The sequence below is a fragment of the Pteronotus mesoamericanus genome, unplaced genomic scaffold (genome assembly GCF_021234165.1).
Source record: "Pteronotus mesoamericanus isolate MK-2021 breed Mesoamerican mustached bat unplaced genomic scaffold, CSHL_Meso_final contig_20, whole genome shotgun sequence".
Lineage (NCBI taxonomy): Eukaryota > Metazoa > Chordata > Mammalia > Chiroptera > Mormoopidae > Pteronotus > Pteronotus mesoamericanus.
This window is the reverse complement of record NW_026555085.1, coordinates 95,141,619-95,169,613: the sequence shown is the minus strand read 5'-3', so window position 1 is coordinate 95,169,613 and position 27,995 is coordinate 95,141,619. Positions and strand designations below refer to the sequence as shown.

The window sequence follows — 27,995 nt, the reverse complement described above, 5'->3', positions numbered from 1 at the left end:
TTTGCACTAGTCGCTCCGCTCTCTCGGTCATGTGACCTTAACGTAACCGGACAGGAAAAGCCCCGCCGCCGCCGCCGCCGCCGCGCCGGAGACACCGACCGCGGCAGCAGCAGCAGCAGCAGCAGCGAGAGGGAGAGGCGGCGGCGGCCGGCAGAGCGCGGCCAAGGCTGCCCAGCGGTGCCTCCTCCACACCCCGCGCCGCAGCAGCACCGGCGACAGGTAAGCACGCACCGCCTCCGCCTCCCGGGGCTGGTGCCCACGTGCCGCCCCCGGCCCGGGCTCCGGGAAGGCGGAGGGGGGGGCGGGGGCCACCGGAGCTCGCAAACGGTTCCGGCAGCGACGGTGGCAACAAAGAAGTCGAATGACCCCCGTCGCGGGGCTCCGGGTGAAGGCAGGCGGAGGGCCCGAGCCACACGGGGACCCGGTTCTGGGAAGTGAGGGCAAGGCCGCCCCTGGGAGCGGCAGCGGCTGCGCCTGGCGCCGGGGCTCTGGCCGCCTGACAAAACCATCCCCCGGAGCCAGGCGGCGGCGAGTCGGCGGCGGCTCCATCCGGGGCTTTGCAGGAGGGGGAGGGGACGGAAGCCGAGAGGGCGGGCGGCGGATCGGAGGAGGGAGGGAGAAAGGGGAGGGGGCGATTCGCGTTCCGTTCCCCGTCGCCGGTCCCTCCCTTCCCGCCGCCTCCGCGAAGTGCGTCCCGAGTGGTGGCGGCCGGTGAGCGTCCCGCGCTGGAGCCCCAAGAGGTGGGCCCGTCAGGTGCGTAATCCTTCCGACGCCTCGCCGCCGCTTTCTGCTGCTGCCGCCGCTGCTTCTCCGGCGGCAAGGCCGCGAGCTGCGGAAGTGGTTTTGGGGGAGGGGAGCGGGGAGGGAGGGGGAGGGGAGGGATCCGGTCCGACCGGAGCAGGCCCGGCCTCTCTGGCGCTTCTCCCAGCTGCAGCGGCTCCTACAGCTGCTGCCGCTACTGCTGCGGCTCCGCCTCCCCGCCCGCGGGCGGGGGCGCGCACGCGCGCTTCCGGCCTCTGGGTCTCGCGCTGTCTCCGGCTCTCGCGCGCGCTCTTCCCCTCTCCTTGTTTGGCCACCCTCCGCCCCCGGCGCCGGGACTGTTGCGCCGGCCGGGGCGTTGCGCACGGCGTAGGCGTCGGCATTGTGTTAAACTCCGCGGGACTTGGGGCGAGCGCGCGCGCGCACGCGGGACGGCGCAGCCTGAGTGCGTCGCCCCTCCCCGCCTTTCCTTTCAGCCCCAGGGGAATGGGGGCGGGCCGGGGTGCGCGGCGCTGGTCCCTTCGGGCCTCCTTGAGTCTGGCTGGCCCCGCCCCCTTGATCGGGGCGGAGCAGGCGGGGCGGGGCGGCAGTTTGCCTACTCTCCCGCGGGCTGGGGAAAATGTAGACCTTCCTGGGTGCTACGTCTGTCGCGGGCTGGGGCCGGGACGGTGGGTGTGGGCCCGCTGAGCGGGAGGTCTCGGGCTTCCGCTCCACCGGTGATGTGCGTCTTCGATAAGGCCCACAGGTATACTGTGGTTTCTACCTGCTTTGCCTCGCGGCGCGGGACTGGCGACAGAGCCACGCTCCCTGCCGGCGCAATCTTCACATCCCGTAGGGCTACGAGAATGAGAGATCGTGGCGCGGAGGTCTTTTTCTCTGTGTAGCGTAACCCCCAAGCCATTAATCTTTAAACAAGGCTGCATAGAGAACTGGTAGTACACAAAATGCTTAGTAAGAGGTTTTTGTCGCTTTTAGCAGGTAGTGAATTAAAGAGGGCAATAGAGAAGAAAGCAAGGGTAGCAGAACAGGCAAGATAGTGATCGGGCAGAGTCAAAATATAGTTAGATATTGCTACGCCATTTACAGCAAGAACTTTCAACTGCTCAATTCCTAATTATGCCTTAGGGAAATATCCCAGGCTTTTTCTTACCCTACCCATCTGCAGTGTTCATTTGTTCGTCATAGAGTGCGCTCCCTTAGTGTGTGAGTTTCAGATGTATTCATTTGCATAGGTTATTTCTTAAAGCATTGAAAAGGTCGGAATTCCAGACTCATTGAACTCCCGGGTGATCTGGGTTTGCTTGATTGGGCTGCTCTGTCCTTGCTAGGACGGACCCTCTATGTTGACCCTGACGCAGCACAGAAGCAGGGTGTACATAGCACAGTATTTTAATCAGACCTGAAATTTCAGTAGAGAATCAGAATTTTTTAATCCTGATTTAAATGTTAAATCCTCGTTTCTCTGATTTATTACAAACCAAAATTAATTGTTAAAGTTTATTTTGGATTCTTGTCTATCTAGGGTGTTTTCAAATTGTTAAAAGATAATTTTTAAGAAGAGAAATTACTACTAATACTACATTGTTTTAAACTGGGCGTTTCTCACTTCCATGTGTGGTGTATATAAGTTTATTTTCTAACCAAAAAATTAACCTGTTTTGAAACCATCGTAAGATCTCAAAGTACAAGAAGTAATATACCAGTGTTAATTAAATACCACAAATAGTCAACAGTGAAGGCATCCTTAAATGGTGGCAGATAAACGACCCCTAAAGCTTTGTTGTATAGTCCAGCTGCTTAGTTGTAAGCTTTAAAGCTTCTCTTCAAAGAGAGTGTCAATAGATAGATGGTGCTCCACAAACTCTTCCACCAAAATACTCCAGCTTCAGAGAATAAACACTAGGCATGTTTTAGGTCATAGAATAGAAACCGCCATGGTGACAGTTTCTTTTTTATTTTAAAGATTAATATGAACTTTGCCCTGTCCTCCAAATTTTGCACTTTTGTACCATAAAGAAATTATGAAATAATATAAAATCTTACCCCAACCCTCTAAGAATATGCACCTTGAGAACACTGCATATCCATGCATAAGGGGATATGCTTTTCCCAACTTGAAAATTACTGAAGTAGTGGTGGGGATTTAAGGGAACATCTAATGCTGATACATGACATTGCCTTGGAGCCAGCGTCTATGGAGCCGGAGACTCTCTTGCCAGTCTCTCGGTGCTTCATCCCTAGACCCAGCCATCTTTCCCTAAAGTGACTTTAAAGCTGTGGGCAAGTAGTGTGGCACCAAGGTATCATAGTAAAGGAAGAACTGCTGGTTGGTTGGAGACTTTACCATAAATTTCAAAGTGCTCCTGGCAAAAGGGCATTTATCACTTTACATACTGCTTATAGTCTTAAGGTTGCAGAGCATGCTCTTGAAAACCTAAAAGGGAGTTGAGAATTTTTATTTGCTGAAGGGGGGGGGGGGGGAAGAAACATCCTAAGCATTAGATTGAGAACATTTTTTAAACCTTTTTTATGCTCAAGTAGGTTATAATTTTTATTAGCAAATTAAACTTAATTAAAATATTACTTTGAATTAATAGTAAACAAGATCCAGTGTCTTTACAAGACTGATAGGCCATTAAGAGATGGAGTCAGTAGCCACAGAACACTTATCAAGAGTTGGCAGTCCGACATTTAGGGCTTTTCTTTTTCTTTTTCTTTTTTTTTTTTTTTTTTTACTGGTACAAAGGCCAAAGTAGAGGCTGGTACCTATGCTCAAACATATAATCCCAGTTCACGTGCATGAGATATGTATTGCGTGACTTCCTCACTTCAAGAAAGATCAGTATACAAAGGTAGGAATTTGTAAAGCACTTACATGTAGTACTTAGGAAGCAACTGTTTTTACTTTATACAAACTTTTAACATACACTTCCTTTAAATAGTGTGTGCCCCTGAGTTCTCCACCAACCAAGGGTGAGCATCAAAATGGGCTTGAGCATGATTTCAAAGCTTGGGTGTATTCTCCTATACCATGCCTAGTCACTTAGATTCTCCAAATCCCCAAAGTGGTTCTGAACACTGGTTGTCTAAGTGTCATCTGCAGTCCCTTACGAAACCACAGAATCCTTTCAGGGTTCCACAAGGTCAAAACTATTTTCAATATGATGCTACAATGCTACTGGCCTTTTTCAGTGTTGAAAAAAATGTGTCCACATTGGGAAGATCCACATAACTCAATAAACTAATATTTCCAAATGCCAATGGATGATGTTAAAAATCATGTGCAAACAATCCATTCCAAGTGCAAGGAAGAGCGTAAATTTTACTATCTAATAAAGTAGGAAAATATCATTCACTGATGTATTTTTAGATCACACAATTTTCAAGAAACTAAGCCTTGTCAAGTTTTGATGTAGTATCCAAAAATATCCACAATTACCTGAAAAGGCTATTAAAATTCATCTTTTTTCAACTCTGTGGTCGAGTTAGGCTCGACTGTCTTTGATACTGAACCCAAACAGGTATCACAACAGAGCTGGTGGAGAAGCAGAATAAATGCAGAACCCAGTTGTCTTCTATTAAAGAGATTCGTGAAAACATGAGAAGATACCACTTCACTATTTTTTGTTTGTTTGTTTTGGGAAATAAAAATTTTTTAATAAAATTATGGTACCACACAGTGGGCTTAATATTATTTTTAACTGAATTAATAAATAGTTTTAAATTTCTCAGTTTTAATTTCTAACATGATAAATATCAATAATTACATTCCACATAAATGACAGTTATTTGATGTCCCTAATAATTTTAAAGAGTATAAAGAGGTCTTCATTCCAAAAAGTTTGAAAACCCCTGACCTAAAATATTGAAACAAATTATTCAATTAAGACTTTGAATTAAAACACAATTGGTGTTCCTCTGTGACATATGCTGAGCTATACCTTTAGGTGACTATATTTTCTTCAGACTAATTTTACTAATCATACAGTGTTTAAAAAAGGAAGACAATTTCTACTTTGGTGGGTTACTGGAAGCAAATTAAATTAGGTTTTAAATTTTGTTCTGTGCTCATGTGTTGGTTTCCTTAAAGTTGATTGTAGCATAATGTCTTTAGAATTATCATTTTAATATCAACTCTTTATTAGCCATAAATCTCTGACCTGCTTCTCCTTGACACCTAAGCTGTCCCTGAACTGACCTCAACTTATACTCAAAAATTAAAAACTAATTTTAATATGAACTTAGGCAAAATATAATTGAAAAGACAAACCTTTATACATGCAATGTTTTAAAAAAGTCAAAATAAGTGCCAAATAATTGGTTAGTTTATGTCCCTCCTTTTTGTAATTATTGTAGAAGAGGATTGACTAAAGAAATGTTAAAAATACATATATATCAATACCAATCTGTCACCAGCACTAAATAAGATACATTTCCTAGCTTTGAAATACAGTTTTAAAATATATTAAAATTCAAATGCCCAGACTCATTCAAGTTTACTTTATGGGCCCTCAAGTATTAATTATTAATAATACTAACAGAAAAAAAGCCATTTTTTCATCCTGGTAAGTGGTTTAAACCACTTGAAAGAATCAATCCTATTTGTGGATAGTGCTTTTCTGTTATTGATGCGTCCTGTGCATTACAATATTCATATATGCTTCACTTAAATAATATCAAGGACTTCAGAGGACCTTTTAGTGCTCTTGAAATGGGTAGTCTAAATGGTATTTAGTATCTTAAGAGAGCTATTATCTTTAAAGAGTGAATCATCAATTCCCACAAGCTGTTTTGGTCTCTTGTTCTTATATTGAAAGTGAAGGAAGAACTTGGGTTGTCATAATAGTGTGATTATGTTTGTTCCATTCAGCTGTGCCTCCAAAAGCTGAGTAACTGAAGGATCAGCCCACACGTGCAACACGATAGAAGCTGAAAGCATTTGACATCTGGGAGTATCCGTTATCAGTGTGGGAAATAGTGATGATCAAAACCAAAGCATTAATGTAAACAATCATTTACATTTGGCTTTAAAAGTCTTTTTTCCTTATTTCAATGTGACATGTCCTACAGTCTCTGAATTTACTTAAGAAAAAAAACTGTACACTTACCACATACATAAAGAAGGCCTTCTATGAAAACTCATTTAAGTTCCATTTACATTGTTAAATGGCTGGGGGCTTTATATAGGTCTTCAGTTTCCTGACTGATTTCTGGCCCTTGTTGAAACTTCAGGAATGATCTATATAGCAAGGGAGTATAGTGGAAAGAGCGTGAAATTTACACCCAGAAGACCAGGGTTCAATTTGACTTCTGTTTGTATACAGTTTTAACTTCTCTGAACCATCATATAGTGATTTATGGGTATGACGTCTGGGGTCAGACACACCTGGCTTCTCTGAAGACATTAATCACAGTCAAGACTTCAGAGCTCTGGACCATTGTAGCCAACATGTCATCTGCACCCCTCCTTGGGTGTCTGTCTCTAAAGCACCCCAGTCCCAACGTGTCTCGCCTAACTTCATGGTCTGCCCCATAAAACTACATTGTGCCTACACTCTCTCTCCTGGCAGAGAGCTCCACAATCGATCTAGTTACACAGGTTAGAAATGTAGAAGTCACCCTGAACACCTGGATTTTCCCCATCCTCCTCCATCCAGTCCACCAGCCAGTCCTGTTGATTTTTTACCTTCCAATTATCTTTCAAATCCTGCTCCTCCCCTATCACTACTTGCAGTTCGTTTTCTCCCCCTCTACCACTTTTTTTTTAAATTTTATTGTCTTCAGAGACAGAGACATCAATTTGTTGTTCTGCTTATTTATGCATTCATTGGTTGCTTCTCCTATGTGCTCCAACCAGAGACTGAACCCACAACCTTGATGTTTCAGGATGCCACTGTAACCAACTGAGCTGCCCGGCCAGGATGTTCCGCGACTTTTAATGTGTCTCTCCTCGCCTACCCGCCTCTTTATCACCACCACCACCATCCCAATTTAGTTAGTTTTGCCATTGCAGACATCTGATCATGTCACCCTGATGGAAATCCCCTTCAGTGGTTTCTCATCACTTTTAACATGCAAACCAAAAGCGGTAACTGAGTCTCCAGCCTCATCTTGCCTCATTCTTCTCGGGCTCTTTGCCCTAAAGCCACATTGACCTCCTTTCCAGACCTCAGTGGCCTCTTACTCCCTCCTATCTTACGGACTTTGGAAATGCTGATCCCTCTGCCTGGAATAGTCTCCTTTGCCTAGTTAACTCTTATCCTTTATCTGCTTCACTGACATTTCCTTACAAAAGCTTTCCTGACCCCCAGCCCCCAAATTAGACCCCAGTTTATGGCCTTGTATGTACTTATATTTTTCCTTAATAACTCTTACCAGAGTTGGCTATTATAAATTTGTGTACCTGTTTGACGACACCGTGCAAGTCTTCGTATTCTGTGTGTCATTGCACCCACTGTGCCTGGCACCTTAGGAAGCTCTCACCAGATCTTTGTCCACTTCCCTAATCTGCTTCTTAAGAGTTAGCCCTACATGTGGACAAGTTACTTCACTGCTCCAAGTCTAAATTTCTTCTAGAAAGAAGATAACTGATCCTTGGCACATAAGTGGTCTTTTTTTTAATTAATATTGTGGTAATTATTATAATTAATAATGAATAGTAAAATGTACTGTGGTATTGAGGACTAAACGTTATGTGTGAAAGGTTATTGTAAACTGTAAAGCACTATTCAGAACTTAATTGTTAGCATGAGGAAACATGAAGTAACATTTTGAAATTGAAATATTCTTCCAAAATATAGTACACAGTACATGGATGAGAATTTTTAGGTCGATCTAAGATCAGTAGAAATAGAATTTTTACACCAAATCACCCAGCTAGTCAGAAGCCAAGCTGTGACTGGATCTCAACACTCTCTTCTCCGAACATAAAGTCACTAATTTATCTAACAAATATCGGACACCAGACAATCTGCTGTGCACATGGACAAAGCAATAAATGATAAACAAGACTCGGCGCCAGCTTTTGGGAAGCATCGGGCAGACATCTGTACACTGGCCTGTTCACAGATGCCCCAGAGGCAGACAGAGCCTCCTGATGTGAGGATCAGGGGACTTCTGCAGAGGACGGGCAGGGCTGGGACGTGGGGCAGATGGCAGCGGTGAGTCCCTGTGAAAGTGGCATGTTCACGGTCCAGCACAAGGGTCGAAGGCCCCGTTCAAACAGGCCGCCTCTCCTGGCCACGTATGGAAATCAGGGAGCTGAGCTGCCCAGCACAGAGAATGGGGCCTTAGCAGTGAGTGATGTAGACGGTCACTGTCCTGGGCATTCAGAGCCTCTGAGCAAAGGAAATTGCCCTTCTTCATCTTACCTCAGTTCATCCAGGATTTCCAAAGTGAGTGAAATAACATCATGTCGTCTGTTATTAACATACTCAAATGAAACTGGATTTTTTTTTTTATTGATTTGAGAGAGACCAATACATCAATTTGTTGTTCCACTTATTTATGCATTCGTTGGTTGCTCCTTGTGTATGTCCTGACTGGGAGAGAAACCGCAACCTTGGCATATGGGGAAGACACTAACCAACTGAGCTACCTGGCCAGGGCATGAAACTGGATTTTTCATAATGCTCGGACTTCAGAACAAATTGGGGCAGTTAATGATCACTCATAAAGATTACCAGATGGACAGTCTTTTATCAAGAAACAATTAGGCATAACTTAATGTCATAAAGTAAAATTTTATGTTGTGATGTTTTGCATTAGAAAAAAATAACATTTTTCTATATATTGCATGTAGTGCCAAACTTGTTCTTTTAGATAGATGTTCTGACATTATGTCCTTTTTACCTATTTATATTTAAAAGTCTCTTGTCCCCACCAGGTATGTGACTATTTTATGTCTTTTCTTGGAAAGTAAAGAGGGAGCCACAGTCAGATGGAAACCCTGTTTTGAGGTTAGTTGGTCGGTTTTTAGTAGGTCTGTGAAATCCAAAGGTCTGGAAACCATTAGAGTGGATTTGCACCAGAGCATACAGTGCAGAGTCAGCAGGGGCTGGGCTGTGCTGGCGGGTAAGCTACGCTGAGGAATTTGGGCTTCATCCCAAAGGCAGTAGGGAGTCACAGAGGATTTTAAGCAGGATAGGAACATCGTATGTGCCCTTTGGGAACGTCACTGGATGGATTAGAGGAGCTAGAGCTGGAAACAGGAGATGAGTGCAGAGGTAGAGCTAAGGCGAGGCCGTGGCAGAGAGTTCAGGGTGGTGGGACATGGGTGACAACTGACGTGAGGGACGGGAGAAGTGGGGGCCTGAAAGCTGGGTGAGGTTCCTGGGTTGGTCGAGGGGTGGATGATGGCGCCATGCACTGAACTAGGGGTACAGAAGGAGTTTATGTCTGTAGCTTTTACAGTCCTTTTGGGGGAAAGCGGGTGGAAGGAAGGGAAGGATTTGGGCTGTTTTGCCCAGGTTGAATTTAGAGTTCCTATGGGACAGCCAAGTGAAAGTGGATCAGATCACTAGAGAGAGCCTGAGGAATGAGAAGTGGGCTGTGGACCAGAGGCAGAGGAGCCTCCGCAAAAGAGGAATCATTGATGGAGATTAAAATAGAATAGCCAGAGGTGGAACCAAAGCAGGAGTGCCGTGGCCCAGAAGCCAGGAGCAGGGTATTTTTGGTGCCGGAGGAAGGGTATGAAGTGCTGTGGAGCGGCGGAGTAAGCTACTTGTCCACGGGGCTGGGAAACAGTGGTCCTCGGTGACCGCGGGGAGCCCGCTCAGTGCGAGGGGCTGATGTGATTGGCTGGGCAGTCGGTGGGGCCGGAGAGCGGGCATTCATTTCCACAAGGTGGGGGCAGTAGCCTCGAGCAGGGCCAGCCTGTGAAGATGCTGCAGCCTCAGCCCACGCAGCATTCTTCTGCAAGTAGAGCCTCATGGGAATGAAGATGGAGGGGCCACAATGAGGAAAGATTTAGAAAAGGGCAGTTCTGCTCGCAGGACAGGGCGGGGCCGGAGCTGCCAGTGATGCATTTCTGTTAGAATCCAGGCCTGGCCCCTGCTCCACCCTACGGCCCTCCTCCCTGTCACGCCTTTATCGCAGGCTCATTCACAAATGCGGGGGCGCGGTGTTTTTCTTCCTGAAAAAGACTTTATAGTCTCTCAAATAAGATTTTTCAGAACTGATCTGTGTGGGGTTTTTGCCCATGTGAATTGTGGGCCTGTTCTCTTTGTTTTTCCTCCTTTCATTGGTCTCGCTCCTCTGAGGGGTCTCCTGTGCACTTTTTCTGCCCTCGATATTGCAAAAGTGTGTTCAGTGTGTTTCCCATTCTAAAGGTTCCAAAATTGAGACACAGAAATAACTAGTAGACCCCCTTTAAAAAGAAACATTTCACAGTTTTATCATGGCTTCATTCTTACAGTCTGAGTAAAATACTTATGTTAGTCTGTTTAAGGGAGAGGGAACCATACATTTTGCTATATCAAAGGAGATGATACATATCTGTTAATACAAAACCTCAGAAACCTCCTATAAAATATTGTTAAGGTTGATGACATTAAAACAATTATATGTCAAAAATTTCTATAAGACAAAATCAAAAAAAAAATTAGCAACAGCTGTGACAAAGGACCAATTCTCCCTTATACAGAAAGATTTTACAGATTGGTAAGAAAAAAGCAAACAACTTCAAATAGCTCACATAAGTTAATGTGAAATTAAACGAGTAACATATGGAAATGAATGGTTAACAGTGAATATTCCATAAATAATAGCCACTCCCATCATAACATCAAGGGAATAATAGCAACGTGTTAGGATGTTTGAAGCTGCTGTCGGTGAAAGTGGTGCCCGAAGCAGCCTCAACGCACAGGTAGTCCCGGCCAGTCAGACTACACAACAGAGCAGCTCAGCACAGTTTGCTCTTAGAGGATTTTTTTTTTTTTTTTTTTTTTTTTTGGTAGAGAAAAGCAGGTTAGTAAGATGGGAAAGGGGGTGTTCCAACACTTTTCAGAGAACAGCCCTGAAGACAGGCTTCTGAAGTCATGCCCTGGTGACTTTAGGTTGGAGGGATGTTTCTTTGGAACCCCAGTTCCTGTGCAGCCTGACACCTTCTCTGTCAAGAATCCCATGCCTTTCCTCTGTCTCCTCTTCCTTACCTGAGTGCTCCCACCTTCTGTGACACACAGAAAATGCTGGGGAACTCAGTTCCTGACCCATGTCATCGATGTTCACACTTAAATGAGACTACAATCTAAGTCTTTATACTCCAGTTACTTCAAAGGTGGACACAGTTCTTGGCAGAAAACACAAAACTCGACTTCCTGGATTCTTGCTTTGTGACCTGATCAGTCTCTCAACGTATTCCATTCGATCCATTTACTTTTGGGGACGCTTGCCAATTTCTCAATCTGTCAGTTAATCCCTACAACAGGAAACAGAGTGGGGAGTTCAGCGGCTCAGTAAGAATGGCTGTGGGTCGGTTTTTGTTTTAAAGTGTATTGGTAATTCATTCTCCACAGTAGCTTCTGTAATTCTGAAGTTATCAGTTTTTTAAAATCTGGCTAATTATATGTTGTGGCCTTTATTTTTAATAAATTAAATTTTTTAGTTCAAGATGCCTAGATTCACATGCAGTTACAAGAAACGATAGCAGGATGCCATATACCCTTTACCCTTTTTCCACTAAGGGAAACATCTTGCAGAACTGTAGTCTGATATCACAACGGGGATACTGACGTAGACACAGCTGAGCTACAGAACATTTCTAGCACCATGAGGATCCCTCCTGTTTCCCTTTTATAGCAGAACCCATTTCCCTCCTGCTCCCTCCACCCCTCCATTACTAATCTGTTCTCCATTTCCGTGATTTTCAAGAATGTTATATAAATGGAATTGTACACTGTGTAACTTCTTGGGATTGGCTCTTCCACTCAGCATAATCCACCGTCTTCGCAGCATGTCTCCGTAGCTCATTTCTCCTTATGCCCCAGTGGGTTTTGTTGTATGGGCATACCACACTTCATTCACCCGCTGAAGAGTGCCTGGGTCGTTTCTCATTTTTGACTCTTAGGAATAAAGCTGCTGTGTAGATCCACATGCAGGTTTCTGTGTGAACGTAAGTCCTCATTTCTCTGGGATAAATGTCTGTGAGTGTCATTGCTGAGCGATACGGGGTTCAGTTTAGTTTCTAAGCAGCTGCTAACTGCCCTCCAGAGCACCTGCAGGGCTTTACATCCCGCCGGCAACGCATGAGCAGTGCAGCTTCCCAGCATCCTGGCCAGTGTCTGGTGAGGTCATTGTTTTTTATTTTGGCCATCCTGATAAGTTTGTAGTGAAATCTCATTGTGACTTTAATTTGTTTTCTGAATTGCCAATGCGTTAAACGTTTTTACATGTGTCCCTTTGCCATCTGCACATCCTCTTTGGTGCAAGGTCTCTTCAAGTCTGTTGCCTAATTCATTAGGTTTTTAACTGTTGAGGTTCGAGAATTCTTTATATGTTCTAGATTCTAGTTCCTTATCAAAAGGCTAGTGCGCAAAAGTTTTCAAATTTTACTCCTAGTCTTGAGCTTTGGTTTTTTGTGGGGGTTTTTCCCCCCACCTTCCTAACAGGCTCTTTCTCAGAATGAAAGTTTTTAATTTTAATAAAGTCTAATAATTTCTCCTTTTATAGATTGTACTTTTGATGTCAAGTATAAAACTTTTCTACCTAACCATAGATCTCTGAGGTTTTCTCCCATTTTTTCCCCCCAAAAGCTGTACTTTGGTGTCTTACATTTGAATCTGTGATCCACTTTGAGTTAATTTTTTTTTAAGGTTAGTTGTAGGTGAAATTTCTCTTTTTTCCCTTTGTTGCATATGGAAGTCCAGTTGATCTAGGACCCTTTGTTGAAAAGATTCTTCTTCCACTGAACTGCTTTTGTGCCTTTGTACGCAGCCAGTTGTGCATGTTCACGTGGGTCTGCTTCTGAGTCCTCTGTTCTGGCCCACTGATCTGTCGGTTTTTCCCTCCACAGAGAACCCCAGTCTTGAGTTCTGCAGCTTAGACAGTACATTGTGAAATCAAATACACTGGTTCCTCTTGCCTTACCGCTCTTGCTGAAAATTGTTTTAGCTATTTATTTCCTTTGCCTTTACATAGATATTTTAGATTATTGTGTAGATATACCAAAAAAAAAAAAAAAATGTTACTTGGAGAGTGTCTCTCAGATTGCTAGATGGGATGCTGCCTGATTCATGAATCACTTAAGAAAGCCAATTAGATCTTCAAAAAAAATTCTTAACTTGGGTTTTGATGAGAATTGTTTCAAATCTACAAATCAATTTGGAGAAACTGATATTTTTACTATGATGCATCTACCTAATTGTAAATACAGTGTATCCATTATTTAGACCTTCTTTGATTTCTTTCATGAATATTTTGTAGTTTTCAACAAACAAGTCTTATACATGTTTTACTAGATTTACATGTATGTATTTCAGATTTCTTAGTGATTGTAAATGGGATATTTCTAATTTCAGGGTCCACAAGTTCAAAGTTAGGATATAGAATTATAATTGATTTTTATGTTTATCTTATATCCTGTGTCACTGCCAAACTCATCTATTAGTTCTTGGAGTTTTTGTACATCTCTTGGGATTTCCTAAATAACAAGTATGCCATCTGCAAATAGGGACAGTTTTATATTTTCTTTTCCTGTCTGAATGCCTTTCAGTTCCTTCCTGCTTTATCGCACTTGCTGGCCAGAACTTCCAGGACTATGCTGAATAGTGAAAGCAGACATCCTTGCCTTGGTCCCAATCTTCCAAGAAAAAAAAAGCATTAAGTATACTGTTAAGTGTGACGTTGATCTATGTGTCATGGACTTTTATAAATGGTGTCTTACTGTGGGAAGGAGCCATCTCCTGCTTTGATGAACCAGCTCTTCTAGAGTCAGCTCTTCTGCTGTCGATGGATTCAGGTTTGCTAGGGAGACCTGAGGAATGAGGATCTTAGAATCCGGAGTCACCTTCTGGCTAGGTGGTCTCCTAGACGATGGCGACGTGATTTACACCTCTCAAGCCGCCTGGCTTCCTTATTCGGAGAGTGTAATGAATGTGCATTTACTGTCTCCGGGCCAGTGTGGGGGCTGGAAAACTGCTTCAAATTTGGTAAGATTCACCCCGCCCTGCGGTGGCCATACCCAGCTCCTTTGTTTATCTATCTGGAGATTTGAACATAAAATTTGCATTTGGAATCCTAAGCTAAAAGGCTAAAGGAGTCTGGGACTATTTGCTGTCTGGAGGGCAGATTACCTGCGTTCATTTCCTGACTCTCCCTCTTAAACTGTCTGTGTAAACTTGGGCAAATCGAGCCACGCCTGAATCCCCCCCAGTGCCCTCCTCCGTGAAACGGGAGGCACGACAGCTACCCAGAGGGCCATTGTAAAGACTAAATGCGTGAACTGAGGGAACGTTTTTAGCAGTGCCTGGCATGTTACCTATGATCGTTACTGTGGTGACTATAAGGACGCATACTTGTTTATGAATCATCTGTCTTAAAAAAAAATTGTTTGCTTTGCAGATTTTTAAAAAAATGGATTTGGCCAACCATGGACTTATTCTCCTGCAGCAGTTAAACGCTCAGCGCGAGTTTGGTTTCCTGTGTGACTGCACGGTTGCCATCGGCGATGTGTACTTCAAGGCACACAAATCAGTTCTTGCTTCATTCTCCAATTACTTTAAGATGTTGTTTGTCCATCAGACCAGGTAACTAACGCGGGTGTGATAATCGAATGACTGCAGACTCTGCACTTCCACGGCCCTCCGTCCCGCTGAACCTGCTCTGCCCTCAGCGAGACACAGGTCTCACTCCCTGTTCCTGGGCTCCCGGGCTCCCTCATGACCTCACTTGTCCCCTCACTCTTGGTTACTCATCCTTCCAGTAGCACTTGGGAATGATGGGGCTTGGAGTCCCATGCAGCCCCTCCAGGGACCCTGGCCAGCGTCACCTGCACGGTCTGATCCCAGGAAGCCAGCTGCAGCCAGGCCTCATTAACCCCTTCCTCTCCCAAATCCAGCCGCCACGCCCCCCAGGGACCTCCCACTTCCAGGATATACCCTTGTCTCCTTCTCCAATGAGAAGCTTGACCTGGGTAATTCCCCCAATTGTCTTCTTTTCTCTTAAAATGACTCAATCTCAGTATCTTTACTTGGTTTTTCCTTGCCATTTCTCCTGTCTTGGAGAAAAGCGCCCCTCAGTGTTTAAGGAAAAGGATCTTCCTCTTGCACCTCAAGGACCCAGATTCCACCCCTTAGTTTCCATTCTGTACTTTTGATTTTATACTTTTAAGCCCCCGCCCCCGCCCCAGTCTGTGAAGGGCCAGCACTCCCTTACACCGCAGTCTACCTGAGTCGTTACGGTGCTGCTCTCCTTTCTTTGACTGTGGAAGTGCTTCCGGGTGATCTGTGGCCGCGCCTGCACTGGCCTCGCCCACTCTCTTCCTGCCGTGGGCGCTGTGGTTGCTGTCTGAAGTCATTCCTCAGAGGTCACCTCTTTGTCGGAACTGCCACTCCCCTGTCTGTCTCTGGCCCTTGTCCTCTGCAGCATTTGCTGCCGTTTTCTTCCTCCTTAAGGATCACCGTCTGCATTTGATAGCTCTGCGTGTCCCACGTTTTTCTCTGTGAGTTTTGGGGAGTGCTGTTCTGGGGCCCTTCGTCCCTTTCCATGTGACTCTCTCGGTGGGCGCTTGCCATTTTCCTGGGCCTGGACTCTGCTGGAGGCCAGTCTACAGCTCTGACCTGGATCTTTACTTTCCTCCTTTTATGTTATTTAGCATATCTAAAACTGAATTAAGTCTTGCCTGAGGTCCCTCCTTGCTTCCCCACTTTTTTGCCTGTGAAAAACCCATACTCAAAATCTCCTTAAAATCCTGTCTTACCAATTCCCAAATCAGGTTTTCTTCAAAATACCTTTCATATAATCCTTTCCTTCCCCTTTTCACGTCCATTTCCTAATCATGTCCACATTATAGTCAGATTAATAGTCCTGAACATTGCTTTGATTGGGGTGTTCCTTTGATCAGAAATCTACTAGATTGTGTTATTCCTGTGATTGGAAACCTAGAGTGTACCCACTGCAGAGCAAAGCAATATATATATATAGACTTCTTTATTCTGTCTGTCAAAGCCCCACAGGCTGGAAGCCTGGCCTCCCTCTGGCCTCACCCCACACCTGAACCTCATTTTGCTGGTATTCTTCCCTCCCCTTAAGTCCCAGTTCACCTCTGCATGACCCCTCTCTGACCAAATGAACCAAAAGGATCAAAAGCTATCTCTTCCTCCCTCACGATTCCTAGCACTTCATGCCATTTTGTAAAATCTATCCATTTTCCCATTGTTGTTATCTGTGTACTTACCCCGCTCCTGATTTGTATGATTCTTGAGGGCAGACATTGGGTTTTGCAAATCTTTTTAACTCTGTAGTGTATAGTTCAGGTATTTGTATAGAATAGCCACTTGATACTCTTTATCTTGTGACTCTAAGGTTGCTCCCTTTTACTTCATTGTCAGAGACTTTACTACATACTCCTGAGACTTAATAGCTAATGTATACTTAGATATCCCAACACAATGAGTTAAACCTGTCTTGAAAAGGAGATTTTAATTTTGAGGAGTAAAAGAATACAGTGAGTTTTAAATGGGTGCAGGAAACTTATGTTAAGTGTCTGGCAGTAAGTACAGGACTTTCCAACAAGGGAGTGTGATATCCGGGTAGATGAGAGTCCCAAGTCTAAACTATAGCGTGTTACTCCACCAGAGATGGCACATGCTATTTGGGCTGCCACACGGTGGCCTTGCCCACCTCACTGTGACAAAGCAAATCCTGGGTGGAGACCAGAGACATGCTTTTAAACCAGTGCCTTTTTTGTAAGCCACTAAGAATTGCAGCCTGGCTACTTAAGAGACATGGGGAGCGATCCTTTTTTCACACTGTGATCAGAGTGTTTGGTCTATAGTTACCACTAGATGTCTCTGTCCCATGTACGCTTGCTTTTCTAAGTGTTCAGTTTTAAATCATGCAGGACTGCAGACTTGAAGCTCTCAGAAATAAAACTAAGACAGGCCTTTCTAAGTACAGCCTCTGACAATGTCTTACATTTAAAAATCTTTATCTTTGAAGTTCTTTAAGCCCATCTTAAGATTCTAGTGAAGGAAGAAAAATCAAAATTGTCAATTACTGTGGAAGTTTATAAAATTGTTTTTCTGACATACGAGTTCTGTCAGACATCTGCAAATCAAGCCACTTGGGTGTAATTCTGTTGTAGAGAGCTTTGTTCTTCCCAGAGGACTTGGAAAGGACCGAAGTGGCCCATAGCGAGCTGAATGACTAAGGAAGGCGGTCAACTGCCTAGGAGTGGAAGCAGCCAAGGATGGAGAGGGCTGCAGTCTGGCTCGAGGAGCTCCTTAGAACAACTCTTCTACATGTCTCTCTGTGTATACATGCTTCTGCTTTAAGAAAAAGAAAGTATAATGAAGAAAGCAAGATAAATTGGTGTCTGGAAACCACCGTGGGCCCTGGCAGTAACCCCCAGGGACCCTGTCTTCCTCTCCCTGGCGGTTGTTCCCCAACTCCCCAGGGCCCCTGGGAACCTTTCCCTTGCCAGGCCTGGCCAAAGTGTGGACTGGGGCCTCCCCAGCCCCATCTTGTCTTTGCCATCAGAGACTGTACATAGTTCTTTAAAATTTGAGATGTATGCTGTCCAGTCACCCCCGTTCACAGGCTGTAGACAGAGGACCTGTGTAATAACAAGTGGGAGGAAATTATAAAACTCACAACAAAGGTTTTCTATAAAGGGGCTCTGCTTGGTGTCTCTCAGGGATACTGAAAAACATAGTCCCAGTTTTGGATTTCTGCCCTTTCCTTTTCTTTCCTGGGGGCAAAAGGGCTCACTAACTCTAACTCTAACTCTGCCCGAAGGAATATTCCATCCTGGCAGAACAAAAGGTGCCCTGTCATCTCCTGGCACCTTTTTTGCATCCCTAAAGGCCTATGGTTTCCCAGTTCTCTCCCTGGCCCTGGAAAAAAGCCATCTGGTTATGTCTTCACTTTGGAGTTGATTACACTATTAGTTTATTCTTCACCACACATAACCTCTGAAGCTTTATTCTGAATATTGAACTTCCCTAGAGCATCTGAATATGTTATACTATATACAAAATATTGTTGTAATTAAAGGGAAGAACACCTGTATCTGCATTTCTATTTAAAGGACTATAAAAAGAGTCCAAACAAAGATATGAATGATCTCCATGAATTTTTTTTTTTAATAGAGTCATTTAAGTCTTCCCCTTTATTCTGTCAAAGGATGCTAGTTTTTATGCTTGATCTTTACTCTTTGGCTTTCAGTTTGTAGTCACACATTTTTCACATCATTATTTGTATGCATTTATCTCAAAATATATCAGTACAGTAATATAGTAATTATTCAAATCTCTAAATTCCTATTAGTCACTTTTTTCCCTTTTTAATAGAATAAGCATTAAATTTAAAAGAGCTGAGTATACTGTTAATATTTTAGCATATATAAACTATTAGATAAAACAGGTAAAGGAGACAAAAATAGTTATAATATTAAGAAGCAGTGTAGTCAAAAATGATTATATCCAGTCAAGATGGCAGCATAAGTAAATACACTACTCAGATCCTCCCACAACCACATCAAAATTATAGTTACAGAACAACCATCATTCAGAACCATCGAAATCTAGGTGAACAACAGCCCTACAACTAAAGATAAAAAGAAGTCACATCGAGACTAGTAGGAGGGGTGGAGATTCAACACCAGCTGGACCCATACCCATGTGTGGCAGATAAAATCAGGTTGGATTATCTCAGCAGTAGAGGTCCCCCTTGAGGAGCCAGGGGTCCCAGCCACACACCAGGCCCCCTAGCCCAGGGTTTCAGTGTCAGGAAGAGAAGTCCCCATAACTTCTGGCTGTAAAAATCAGTGGGGATTGTGGCTGAGAGAGACTGAGAGCTTTTGGAGTCCCAGGTGTCCTTAGAGGGCCCTCCAATGGACTTAGTCAGATTCAGACTCCCTCTGAGCCAGCACTACAGCAGCAGCTCAAAAGGTGCCAGGGATATACAGGGAGGAACTGAATTGTCTGGCATCAGTGCAACAGCTGGAGGGGTAGCTTTCTCCCAGACAGAAGTGCTGGCAGAGGCCATTGCTCCTTTTCTGAGTCCTCCCTCCACAGAAATGGCAGGTGGGTGCCATATCTGAGTCTCCATCAACCTGGCTATCACTATTAGCCCCACTATGGTGATTCACGGAGACCCTGTGCCACCCCACTTGTGGGCCCAACACAAGCTGTTTCCATTGGTTTTTCTGTGCAAATGGTCTGTCTTGGCACATGCTTCTGATTTTCCTAAAATCTCACAAAAAAGTAGCATCTGGCCTCTGTGCCCCATACCTCTTGCTAAGGTGGCCCCAGGCCCAGCACTAGCTGGCCTTCATGTACTGCTTGGCCTCTTCCCAAGCACCTCCAAGCTCAGCACAAGTAGCAGCCATCTGCAGATCGTTTTGTAGCTCATGCTGGGAGGCTCTGGGCAGAACACAGGCAGCGACTGACCTTGGTGTACACCTACTGGGAGGTCCCAGAGCCAACACACCACATGGGCAGCTTCAGCCACGTCAAAGTACCACCCAGCCACCTTCACAAGAAACACACTCAGGGTGCAGACTCAGCAGGCACCAGAGCTTCACTGAAGTAAGTTCTGCTTCATGGGCTAGGACCCTGCATAGCTGATCCTCCACGGTGGTCCTGGCCAGTCTTCTCAGTCAGTTGGCCTGGGAGGAAATCGCTTCCACTGATGTGCCAAAAGCATTCAAGTTTCAACTAGACCAGGAGAATGTACACAGCCCATGCAATGGAAGTGGGGGAGTGGGGGGCGGGGGGCGTGGGCAGACAGGTCACACTTGGAGTGCCTAGCTCAGGTGAACAGGAGGCTGTGCCACTGGGCCTTACAGGACATCCACTATATTAGGCCACTCTACCAAGCCTGGGAGACATACCTAATACATAGAAACAAACACAAGGAAGCAGCCAAAATGAGACAAACAGGCCCTGAGTGAAAGAACAAGAAAAAAAACTAAATGAAGTAGAAGAAAGCAAAGTAACAGATACAGAGTTGAAAGCAATAGTTATAATGATGCTCAAGGAACTTAGAAATGCAACAGCATTAAAAAAGACATGGAAACCATAAAAAACAACCAGTCAGAAATGAGAATACACTAACTGAAATGAAGAATGATTTACAGGGACTGAGGAGTAGAGAAGATGAAACTGAGAATCAGTTCAGTGATTTGAAATATAAGGAAGCAAAAAACATCCAGTCAAAACAGCAAAAAGGAAAAAAAAAAAAAGAATCCAAAATATGAGGATAGCATAAGGAGCCTCTGGGACTACTTGAAGCATACCAACGTTTGCATTCTTGGTGGTGCTGGAAGGAGAAGAGAGAGCAAGAAATTGAAAACCTATTTGAAAAAATAATAACGGAAAACTTTCCTAACCTGGTGAAGGAAACAGACATTCAAGTCCAGGAAGTGCAAAGAGTCCCAAACAAGATGAATCCAAAGAGGCCCACACCAAGACATGTCATAATTAAAATGCAAAAGTTTAAAGACAAAGAATCTTAAAAACAGCAAGAGAAAAGCTTTTAGTTACCTACAAGGGAGCTCGCATAAGACTGTCAGCTGATTTCTCAACAGAAACTTTGTTGGCAAGAAATATTCAAAGTGACAAAAAGCTAGGACCTACAACCAAGATTATTCTACCCAGCAAAGCTATCATTTAGAATGGAAGGACAGGTGAAGTGTTTCCTAAACAAGAAAAAGCTAAAGGAGTTCATCACCACCAAACCAATATTATATGAATTGTTAAAGGGTCTTCTTTAAGTAGAAGAAAAAAAGATCAAAACCATAAACAGTAAAATGGCAATAAATACATAACTATCACCAATGAATCTAAAAAGCAAAATGAACAAGCAGAACAGAAACAGACTCATAGATACAGAGAACATTTTGATGGTTGCCAGGTGGGAAGGAGTTGGGGGGAGAGTGAAAAGTGTGAGGGGATTAAGATGTACCAATCGGTTTTTATGGAATGGTCATGGGGTGAAAAGTACAGCATAGGGAATGTAGTCACATTCTAATTATGTATGGTGTCAGAATTAGGATGATCACTTAGTAAGTTATCTAATGTCTAATCACTGAGGTTTACACCTGAAACTAATATAATATTGTATGTCACCTGTAATTGAGAAACAAAATTATTTAAAATAAAAATATTTAAAAATTTTAAATTAATTTTCACAAGTTTTGAAAAAATGATTATAAAATCTAAAGACATTTAAGGAAGGCATCTTTGGAGTTGAAAATGCATTGTCTATACAGTATATTCACTACATGGACAATAGCATATGCCCCATAATATACAGAGCCATATCTCACTGGTATCTAATGATACAGTGAAACTTCTGTCATTGCTGATGGTCCAGGAAGAGCTCTTAGGAACCTCTTCACTATCGCTGCTGGCATCGGTATGCCTTTTCTGAGATGTTACAAACCCTGAAGTCTAAGAGTTAGAAAATCACCAATACCACAACTGCTTTTAAATGCAGTCTAGCAGTACTGGGAAGGCGATCCGACTGCACTAGAGCTGAGACATGGCTGGCCTTTTGTTCCCATCAGGGCAGTGCCTACCATCACGCTGGACATAGATCAGAGAGTTGCAGAACACAGAATTGGGCTTTATTTTTCTCTCACTTTTGTTATCTTGCTCTTAGGCACTTGTTCATACTAGTCCAGCTCCCCATGTTGTTTTACAAGTGAAGAAACTTTCTAAGCAGGTAGACTGTTGGACTTACCTTTAAAGATCTCCTGCTGAGCTCTGGCTGGCATTGGGTCAATACTGAATCCTAGACTTTTAGCCAAAAGATGTGCCGGGTCAGTGGTTCCTAACCATTACTGAGTCACAGACCACTCAAGACTGATAGGAAGAAATGGATCCTCCCCGTAAAACACAAATTTGATACAATTTTACATAAATTACTAGAAGAAAAACTGCTTCAAGAGTCTATGAGGTAGGATACTACATCTGTTTAACATGAACTTAGTCCTTTAAAATATATTTGTTGTATTTCTCTCTGTTCTTAATATAGTTAATGTTAACATATAGATTCCTGTTATCTTCTTGAGTATTCCATTTCATTAAACTTACAGTAACAAATGGGCAATGTTTGTTTCATTTGCCTTTTTAAAAAGTGCCTGTTTTTTTCGTCAGACTTGATATTATCATTTGAGACAGGCATTGACATTGACTGACAGACTTTTTACTTTTCTTTCAGTGAATGTGTCCGTTTGAAACCAACTGACATACAGCCCGATATTTTCAGCTATCTTTTACATTTGATGTACACTGGAAAGATGGCACCTCAGCTGATTGATCCTGTTCGATTGGAACAGGGGATCAAGTTTCTGCATGCTTACCCTCTGATCCAGGAAGCTAGCCTGGCCAGCCAAGGAGCCTTTTCCCACCCTGACCAAGTTTTTCCGCTGGCTTCCTCCTTGTATGGCATTCAGATTGCAGATCATCAGTTGAGACAAGCCACCAAGATTGCTTCAGCCCCTGAAAAACTTGGGCGAGAACCCCGGCCCCAGCCCTCCAGGATGAGCCAGGAGCAGGTGCCTGAAGGCGCACAGCTGTCTCAGCTGACCTCAAATCTGACCCAGGTGAACAGGACACACATGACTCCCTCAGACCCCCTGCAGACCTCCCTGTCTCCAGAACTCGTTTCCACTCCTTTGCCTCCCCCTGCTGCCGGGGAGGAGACCAATCTGGAAGCCTCTTCCTCTGACGAGCAGCCCGCGACCCTCACCATAGCCCACGTCAAGCCGAGCATCATGAAGAGGAATGGCAGCTTCCCAAAGTACTACGCCTGCCACCTGTGTGGGCGGCGCTTTACACTCCGGAGCAGTCTGCGGGAACACCTGCAGATTCACACCGGCGTCCCCTTCACAGCGAGCCAGCCCGGAGAAGGCCGCGTGCCCCTCTCCCTTTGCAGCAATGCGGCAGACCTCGGGAAGGACGCCATGGAAGTGCCTGAGGCTGGGATGATCAGTGACAGTGAGCTGCAGCACATCTCAGATTCCCCCATCATCGACGGACAACAGCACTCAGAGACGCCACCGCCCTCGGACATCGCGGACATCGACAACTTGGAGCAGGCGGACCAAGAGAGGGAGGTCAAGAGGCGCAAGTACGAGTGCACGATATGTGGACGCAAATTCATCCAGAAGAGCCACTGGAGGGAGCACATGTACATACACACCGGGAAGCCTTTCAAATGCAGCACCTGTGACAAGAGCTTTTGCAGGGCCAATCAGGCTGCCCGGCACGTGTGCCTCAACCAGAGCATCGACACATACACCATGGTGGACAAACAGACCCTGGAGCTCTGCACATTCGAGGAAGGTAGTCAGATGGACAACATGTTGGTACAGACTAACAAACCGTACAAATGCAACCTGTGTGACAAAACGTTCTCAACTCCCAACGAGGTTGTTAAACACTCGTGCCAGAACCAGAACTCAGACGTCTTTGCCCTGGACGAGGGGCGGTCCATTCTCCTGGGCAGTGGGGACTCCGAAGTAACGGAACCCGACCACCCTGTGTTAGCGTCCATTAAAAAAGAACAGGAAACAGTGTTGTTAGACTGAATGTTACTTATCTTTTTAAAACTGTCATTTTTACAAAGACTATCATCCTTCCCTTTCCCAATTCAGAACTACAGTTCTGTGGCATGATACAAACAGGCCCCTGGACCCTCCCTCCTCTCTCCCTTCCCGCCATCCCCAGCCCCTCCTCCGTAAAGGCTTTGTGCATTATAAACCTGGAACATTTCCTTTTATTCAGGGGATATCGGAAAGATAATAGTCAGTAGTACTTATAAACTCAAATGGATTTTGAGTTTTAGATTATTTAAAAGCATACTTGGAACTAATGAAGGGTATATAACAAAACAACCAGAATGCAATTTGGTAAGCTAAAATTATGACCTTCCCTGCGTAGTGTCTTCCTTCTCAGAAGAACAATGTCAGAAAATACAGCATTGCTTCTTAGAGACGCAGCTGGGCTCTGTACTATGCAAAATCTCGGTGTGGAAAACCTCAAACCCAAGAGAACATTCTCAGTATTTATCCTCCAGGTGTCTTATGTCAGGATGCATCCTTTGAGATTATGTCCAGTCAAGAAAAATCATTAGTTAAGAAACCCACTTGAACAAAACACAGAGAAAAAGTAATAATGTGATGGCAATCTTAATTTTTTGGATAAAACATGACAAGCTGTGAGTTTGTGAGTTTGTAAGAAAATGTGTGGATACTTACTGCACACAGGTGAATTAATGCACAGGCCTTATCTAACCGCTGGCTTCTTTCAAAGGTGAACGACAAAATACTGTATTTTCATTTTTGATAAATTTGTTGGTTTTAAAAATCAGAACTGGAAGTACTATCCTATAGATGGCTTTTCTGAATAGAATTGACATGCCATTCCAGCAGTTGCCAGTGGGTAAATTTGTTTTAGCCCTGATCTGCTGCTGCTTTTAAATCAGTGTGTCTACTACAGAAAAAAAGGATACAGGATCTTACAGGGGAAGATGTGAGTAGAACTTGTGGTTTTAAAAATTAATGCTAATAGTTCAATGGCAACATTCATTGAAACATCAAAAATGGCAAAGAGAAATCAGGACCAAAAAACATAATTGCAGTTTGGGGAAAAAATGGGACTTTGGTATTTAGTCTCCAAATTTTTTTTTAACACCTGAAATTTCCTGTTGGCCTGAAAGCGGTAAAATTGTTCCATTAGTCTTCCCTTAGGCCAATAACAGAACGGTCTCCCAGGGCAAAACAGAAGCCAGAAATAAGGACCGAAGGGGAGAGGGAAGAACAGTTCATAGCTGTGCTGTACGTATATGTTAAAACTGACTATCCCGTCACCCTATTTCATGTATAGTTGAGTTCTCAGATTTGTAAGTTTTTATACATACTTTCATTGAATAAACATTTAATTAAATGGGTATATGATCTGTACCTGTGTATTACTTTGTCAGCCCAAAGAGATGCAAGGAGGGGAAGTTGAGGGCATGGCCCCAGGAGCCATTGCCTTGCTCTGTCTCCTCCTCCTGTCTGCAGAACTCTGGTGACTTCCGGACTTGAATGGCATTCTCCATGTTTGTAAAATGAGGACATTGATAACCACATTGGGTCATACTACGGTGTGATTCAAATGCATAAACTCCGTACGAAGATGCTGCAGATAGCCAAAGATTGAGCAGGAATGGGTCTGGAGATTGTCTTTTTACAAGGAAGGAAAAGAGGCCAAGGAGTGTTTGCCTAAAGATGACACAAACTCGTGCTCTATAAACCTAGATTATTCAATATTGAGAGGTTTCAACTGTTTTCTCATTTAAAAAAAAAAACAAAACACAACTATACTCATATCTCCCAACTTAAGATGCAAGTCTTGTGCCCAGTTAACTCTCTGAATGTCTATGGAAGGGAAATCGGGGCCTGCCTCCACAGGCCTCCTCACAACCCCCAGGCTGCCTTGCAGGGATGAGGCATGCAGCCGAGAGGCAGGGTCTTGAAGATTAGAAAGTGGTGGTGATCACAGGAGATCTAGTGGATGAGGAGAGAGGGGTAAGAGCAAAATGCCAGCCAGCCTACCCCTGTTCAGCTTTAGCAACTCGGTCAGTCGAGGGGAAGGATAGGCATTGTGTTCAGCTACTCTTGGTTTTGTTTTGTTTTTAAGATTGTACTTCTTTTTAGAGAGAGGAGAAGAGAGGGAGAAAGAGAAGGACAGAAACATCAATGTGTGGTTGTCCCTTGCACACACCCTACAGGGGGCCTGGCCCACAACCTAGGCATGTGCCCTGACTGGGAATCGAACCACCAACCCGCTGCTTCTCAGTCTGGCGCTCAAGCCACTGAGCCACACCAGCCAGGGCATCACACTGAGTCTCTCGAATTCCACACAGTGGAATGTGCAGCAGAAAGCAGGATCTGTTTCTCAGGGGAGCGCTGGGCCTCTTAACACCAGCCTTCAGACACCTCCACTGTGGCTGCGCTGCACAATGCCAGCTCCTCCCAGAAGAGCAGGGCATAGAGGAGGAAGCCCGCCCACCCTGCCCTGGGACGCTTTGTGCCTATTTAATCGATCCCAAGAGGTTATACATTTAACTATTCTGAGTTTCTGATAGTCCCAATGTAAATAAGCTTTAGAAACATCAGTTGGTGGTATGAACGAACACCTAAGCTTTAGAATCCCCTAGAGCTGTCATTCTCAGACTAGCCTTCTATTGCCTTTTCTTTCACAGGGAAAACAATAAGAGGTGACTCATTCAACAAATATTGCTAAAAAAAAAAAATATTGTGTAAAGTACTGTAGGATTTTATTGTACTATAGGAATTTTTCAATAACTGATGAATAAATAAGCTTTGGATCATGATACAAGAGGGTACAGTGGAAACACCTTGTGAAAGTCATAGGAACTGGACGCTTGTTTTTTGCTGTTTTACCTTCTAAGGAAGGGAAAGAATAGAGGGATTCAAAATGAACCCTTCAGTTCAAAATGTCAGGCGTGGGTCACACATTTCAGGTAAAACACCAAATTGCTATGTTTAAAAAAATACAGGCACTTAGAGGGATGCGTGGGAAATTGTGTGTAAGGAGCACCTCCGGCAATTTGGCTAGGAATTGGAGGGGGACAGTGAAGCTGCCTCTTCAGGAATTCACTAGGAGTGAATTCTAAGAAAATGTTTTGCATGGGGAGTGTAATGGATTATAACTTGTTCTTTAGGTTGATTGCATTTTCATGATGATTTTCATAACCCTCAGAATACCTCAGTGCCTTTTGCTTTGTTTTAGTTGTCTATTTTAGTCTAGAACAAAACATTGCTGTACATTATTTGCAGTTAAACAAGATTTATGTTTAGGAATTTTAAGCAAAAAGTTAATTATATTGAGACATCAATTAATTTGCCTTTTCTAAAACTTGCTCCTTAAATACAACCAGAATATCAACTAAACTGTTAACAGCTCTAAATAAAATAAAAATTAAACTGAGAAACTTCAGTGCAAAAAAAAAAAAAAAAGATCAGGATGAAATGCTATTCTGTCATTTCATTCTCCTCTGGAAAGATCAACATATCTGCTTCATAAAACAGATCGCAGGTCTTGCCCCCAGACGGTCTAATTCAGGCAGTCCAGGACAGGCCTAAGAATTAGGATTTTGACAGGTTCCCAAATGATGATGATGATGATGATGACAATGATGCCAGGAGCCATGTTCTGAGAACCACTGCTTTACTATGTAATTTCTGCTCTAGTATTACTGTCCAGTCTTGGTTCTACTTTTCTTCGAATTACAACCAGGGGAACTAATGTGCCAGTCTTAGCACAATTCTTGATTTGAAGCAAGCTCCTCCTCAATGAGATGTGTGCAATGTATAGGTGGGTGCCTGAGAGAGCCTGGCATTTATTCTAAATCCTACCGTTTTCATTCTAAATGCCCTTGTGAAATGTGAGCACAGAGAAGGCACCAAACACCCCACACAGTTTCTGAGGAGGCCACCTCGCTGGGCCTCCTTACTGTAAGAGAGGAAGGATCAGGATAAGGAGACAAAATGGTGTTAAGCCATTGGCCAAGGTCATAAAACTACTGAGTGGTAAATACAGAGCCCTTTCTGCTACCAGCACCTTGCCTCAGAAATCCTTAACCGTTGTTCAAATTTTTTTGTTGTTAGCAAAAAAAAAAAAAAAAAAAAAAAGATGGACTAAAGAATTCTTTTATCTTTTCAGTTAGAGATGCCCCCAAGCAGACAAAGGTCAGAAGGCAGCCAGCCTGAGAGGACTGAGAGCCTGCGTGACACGCGGTCGGAGGAGCCTCCTGAGTGACCCAGAAGAGAGCAGGTTGGCCCCTCCCAACCCGAGCCCCCACCTCATGCTGCCCCCCCTTCAGGTGTTTCAGGGGGATGTGCTGGCAAGTGACAAATCCCGAAAAGGCACCAGGAAGAGGGGAAGGAAAAAGACATGCAGATGCACAAAATGGGCGTTTCCTCTCTAAAGAGCATTTTTAAAATGTTAGATCAACGTTATTATTCTGAATCCACAAAAATATTCAAGGACACAACAATC

The 27,995-nt window shown here is 44.0% G+C and overlaps 1 protein-coding gene across 3 annotated transcripts; it reads left to right on the top strand.

The window, feature by feature from the left end:
* The first annotated feature begins 39 nt into the window (after positions 1-39).
* Positions 40-27,995, top strand: ZBTB2 (zinc finger and BTB domain containing 2). 3 transcript variants are annotated; one of them, XM_054570116.1, is made up of 3 exons: positions 40-219; positions 14,317-14,501; positions 22,144-23,742. In XM_054570116.1, the coding sequence occupies exons 2-3, from the start codon at positions 14,329-14,331 to the stop codon at positions 23,513-23,515; spliced, it is 1,545 nt and encodes a 514-aa protein (XP_054426091.1). In that variant the 5' UTR covers positions 40-219; positions 14,317-14,328; the 3' UTR covers positions 23,516-23,742. The 3 variants fall into 3 exon arrangements, 2 of the variants coding, with proteins under 2 accessions (XP_054426091.1, XP_054426092.1); XM_054570117.1 differs by lacking the exon at positions 40-219 and adding an exon at positions 664-753; XR_008528783.1 differs by lacking the exons at positions 40-219; positions 22,144-23,742 and adding an exon at positions 27,660-27,995 and having other exon boundaries at positions 14,375-14,501.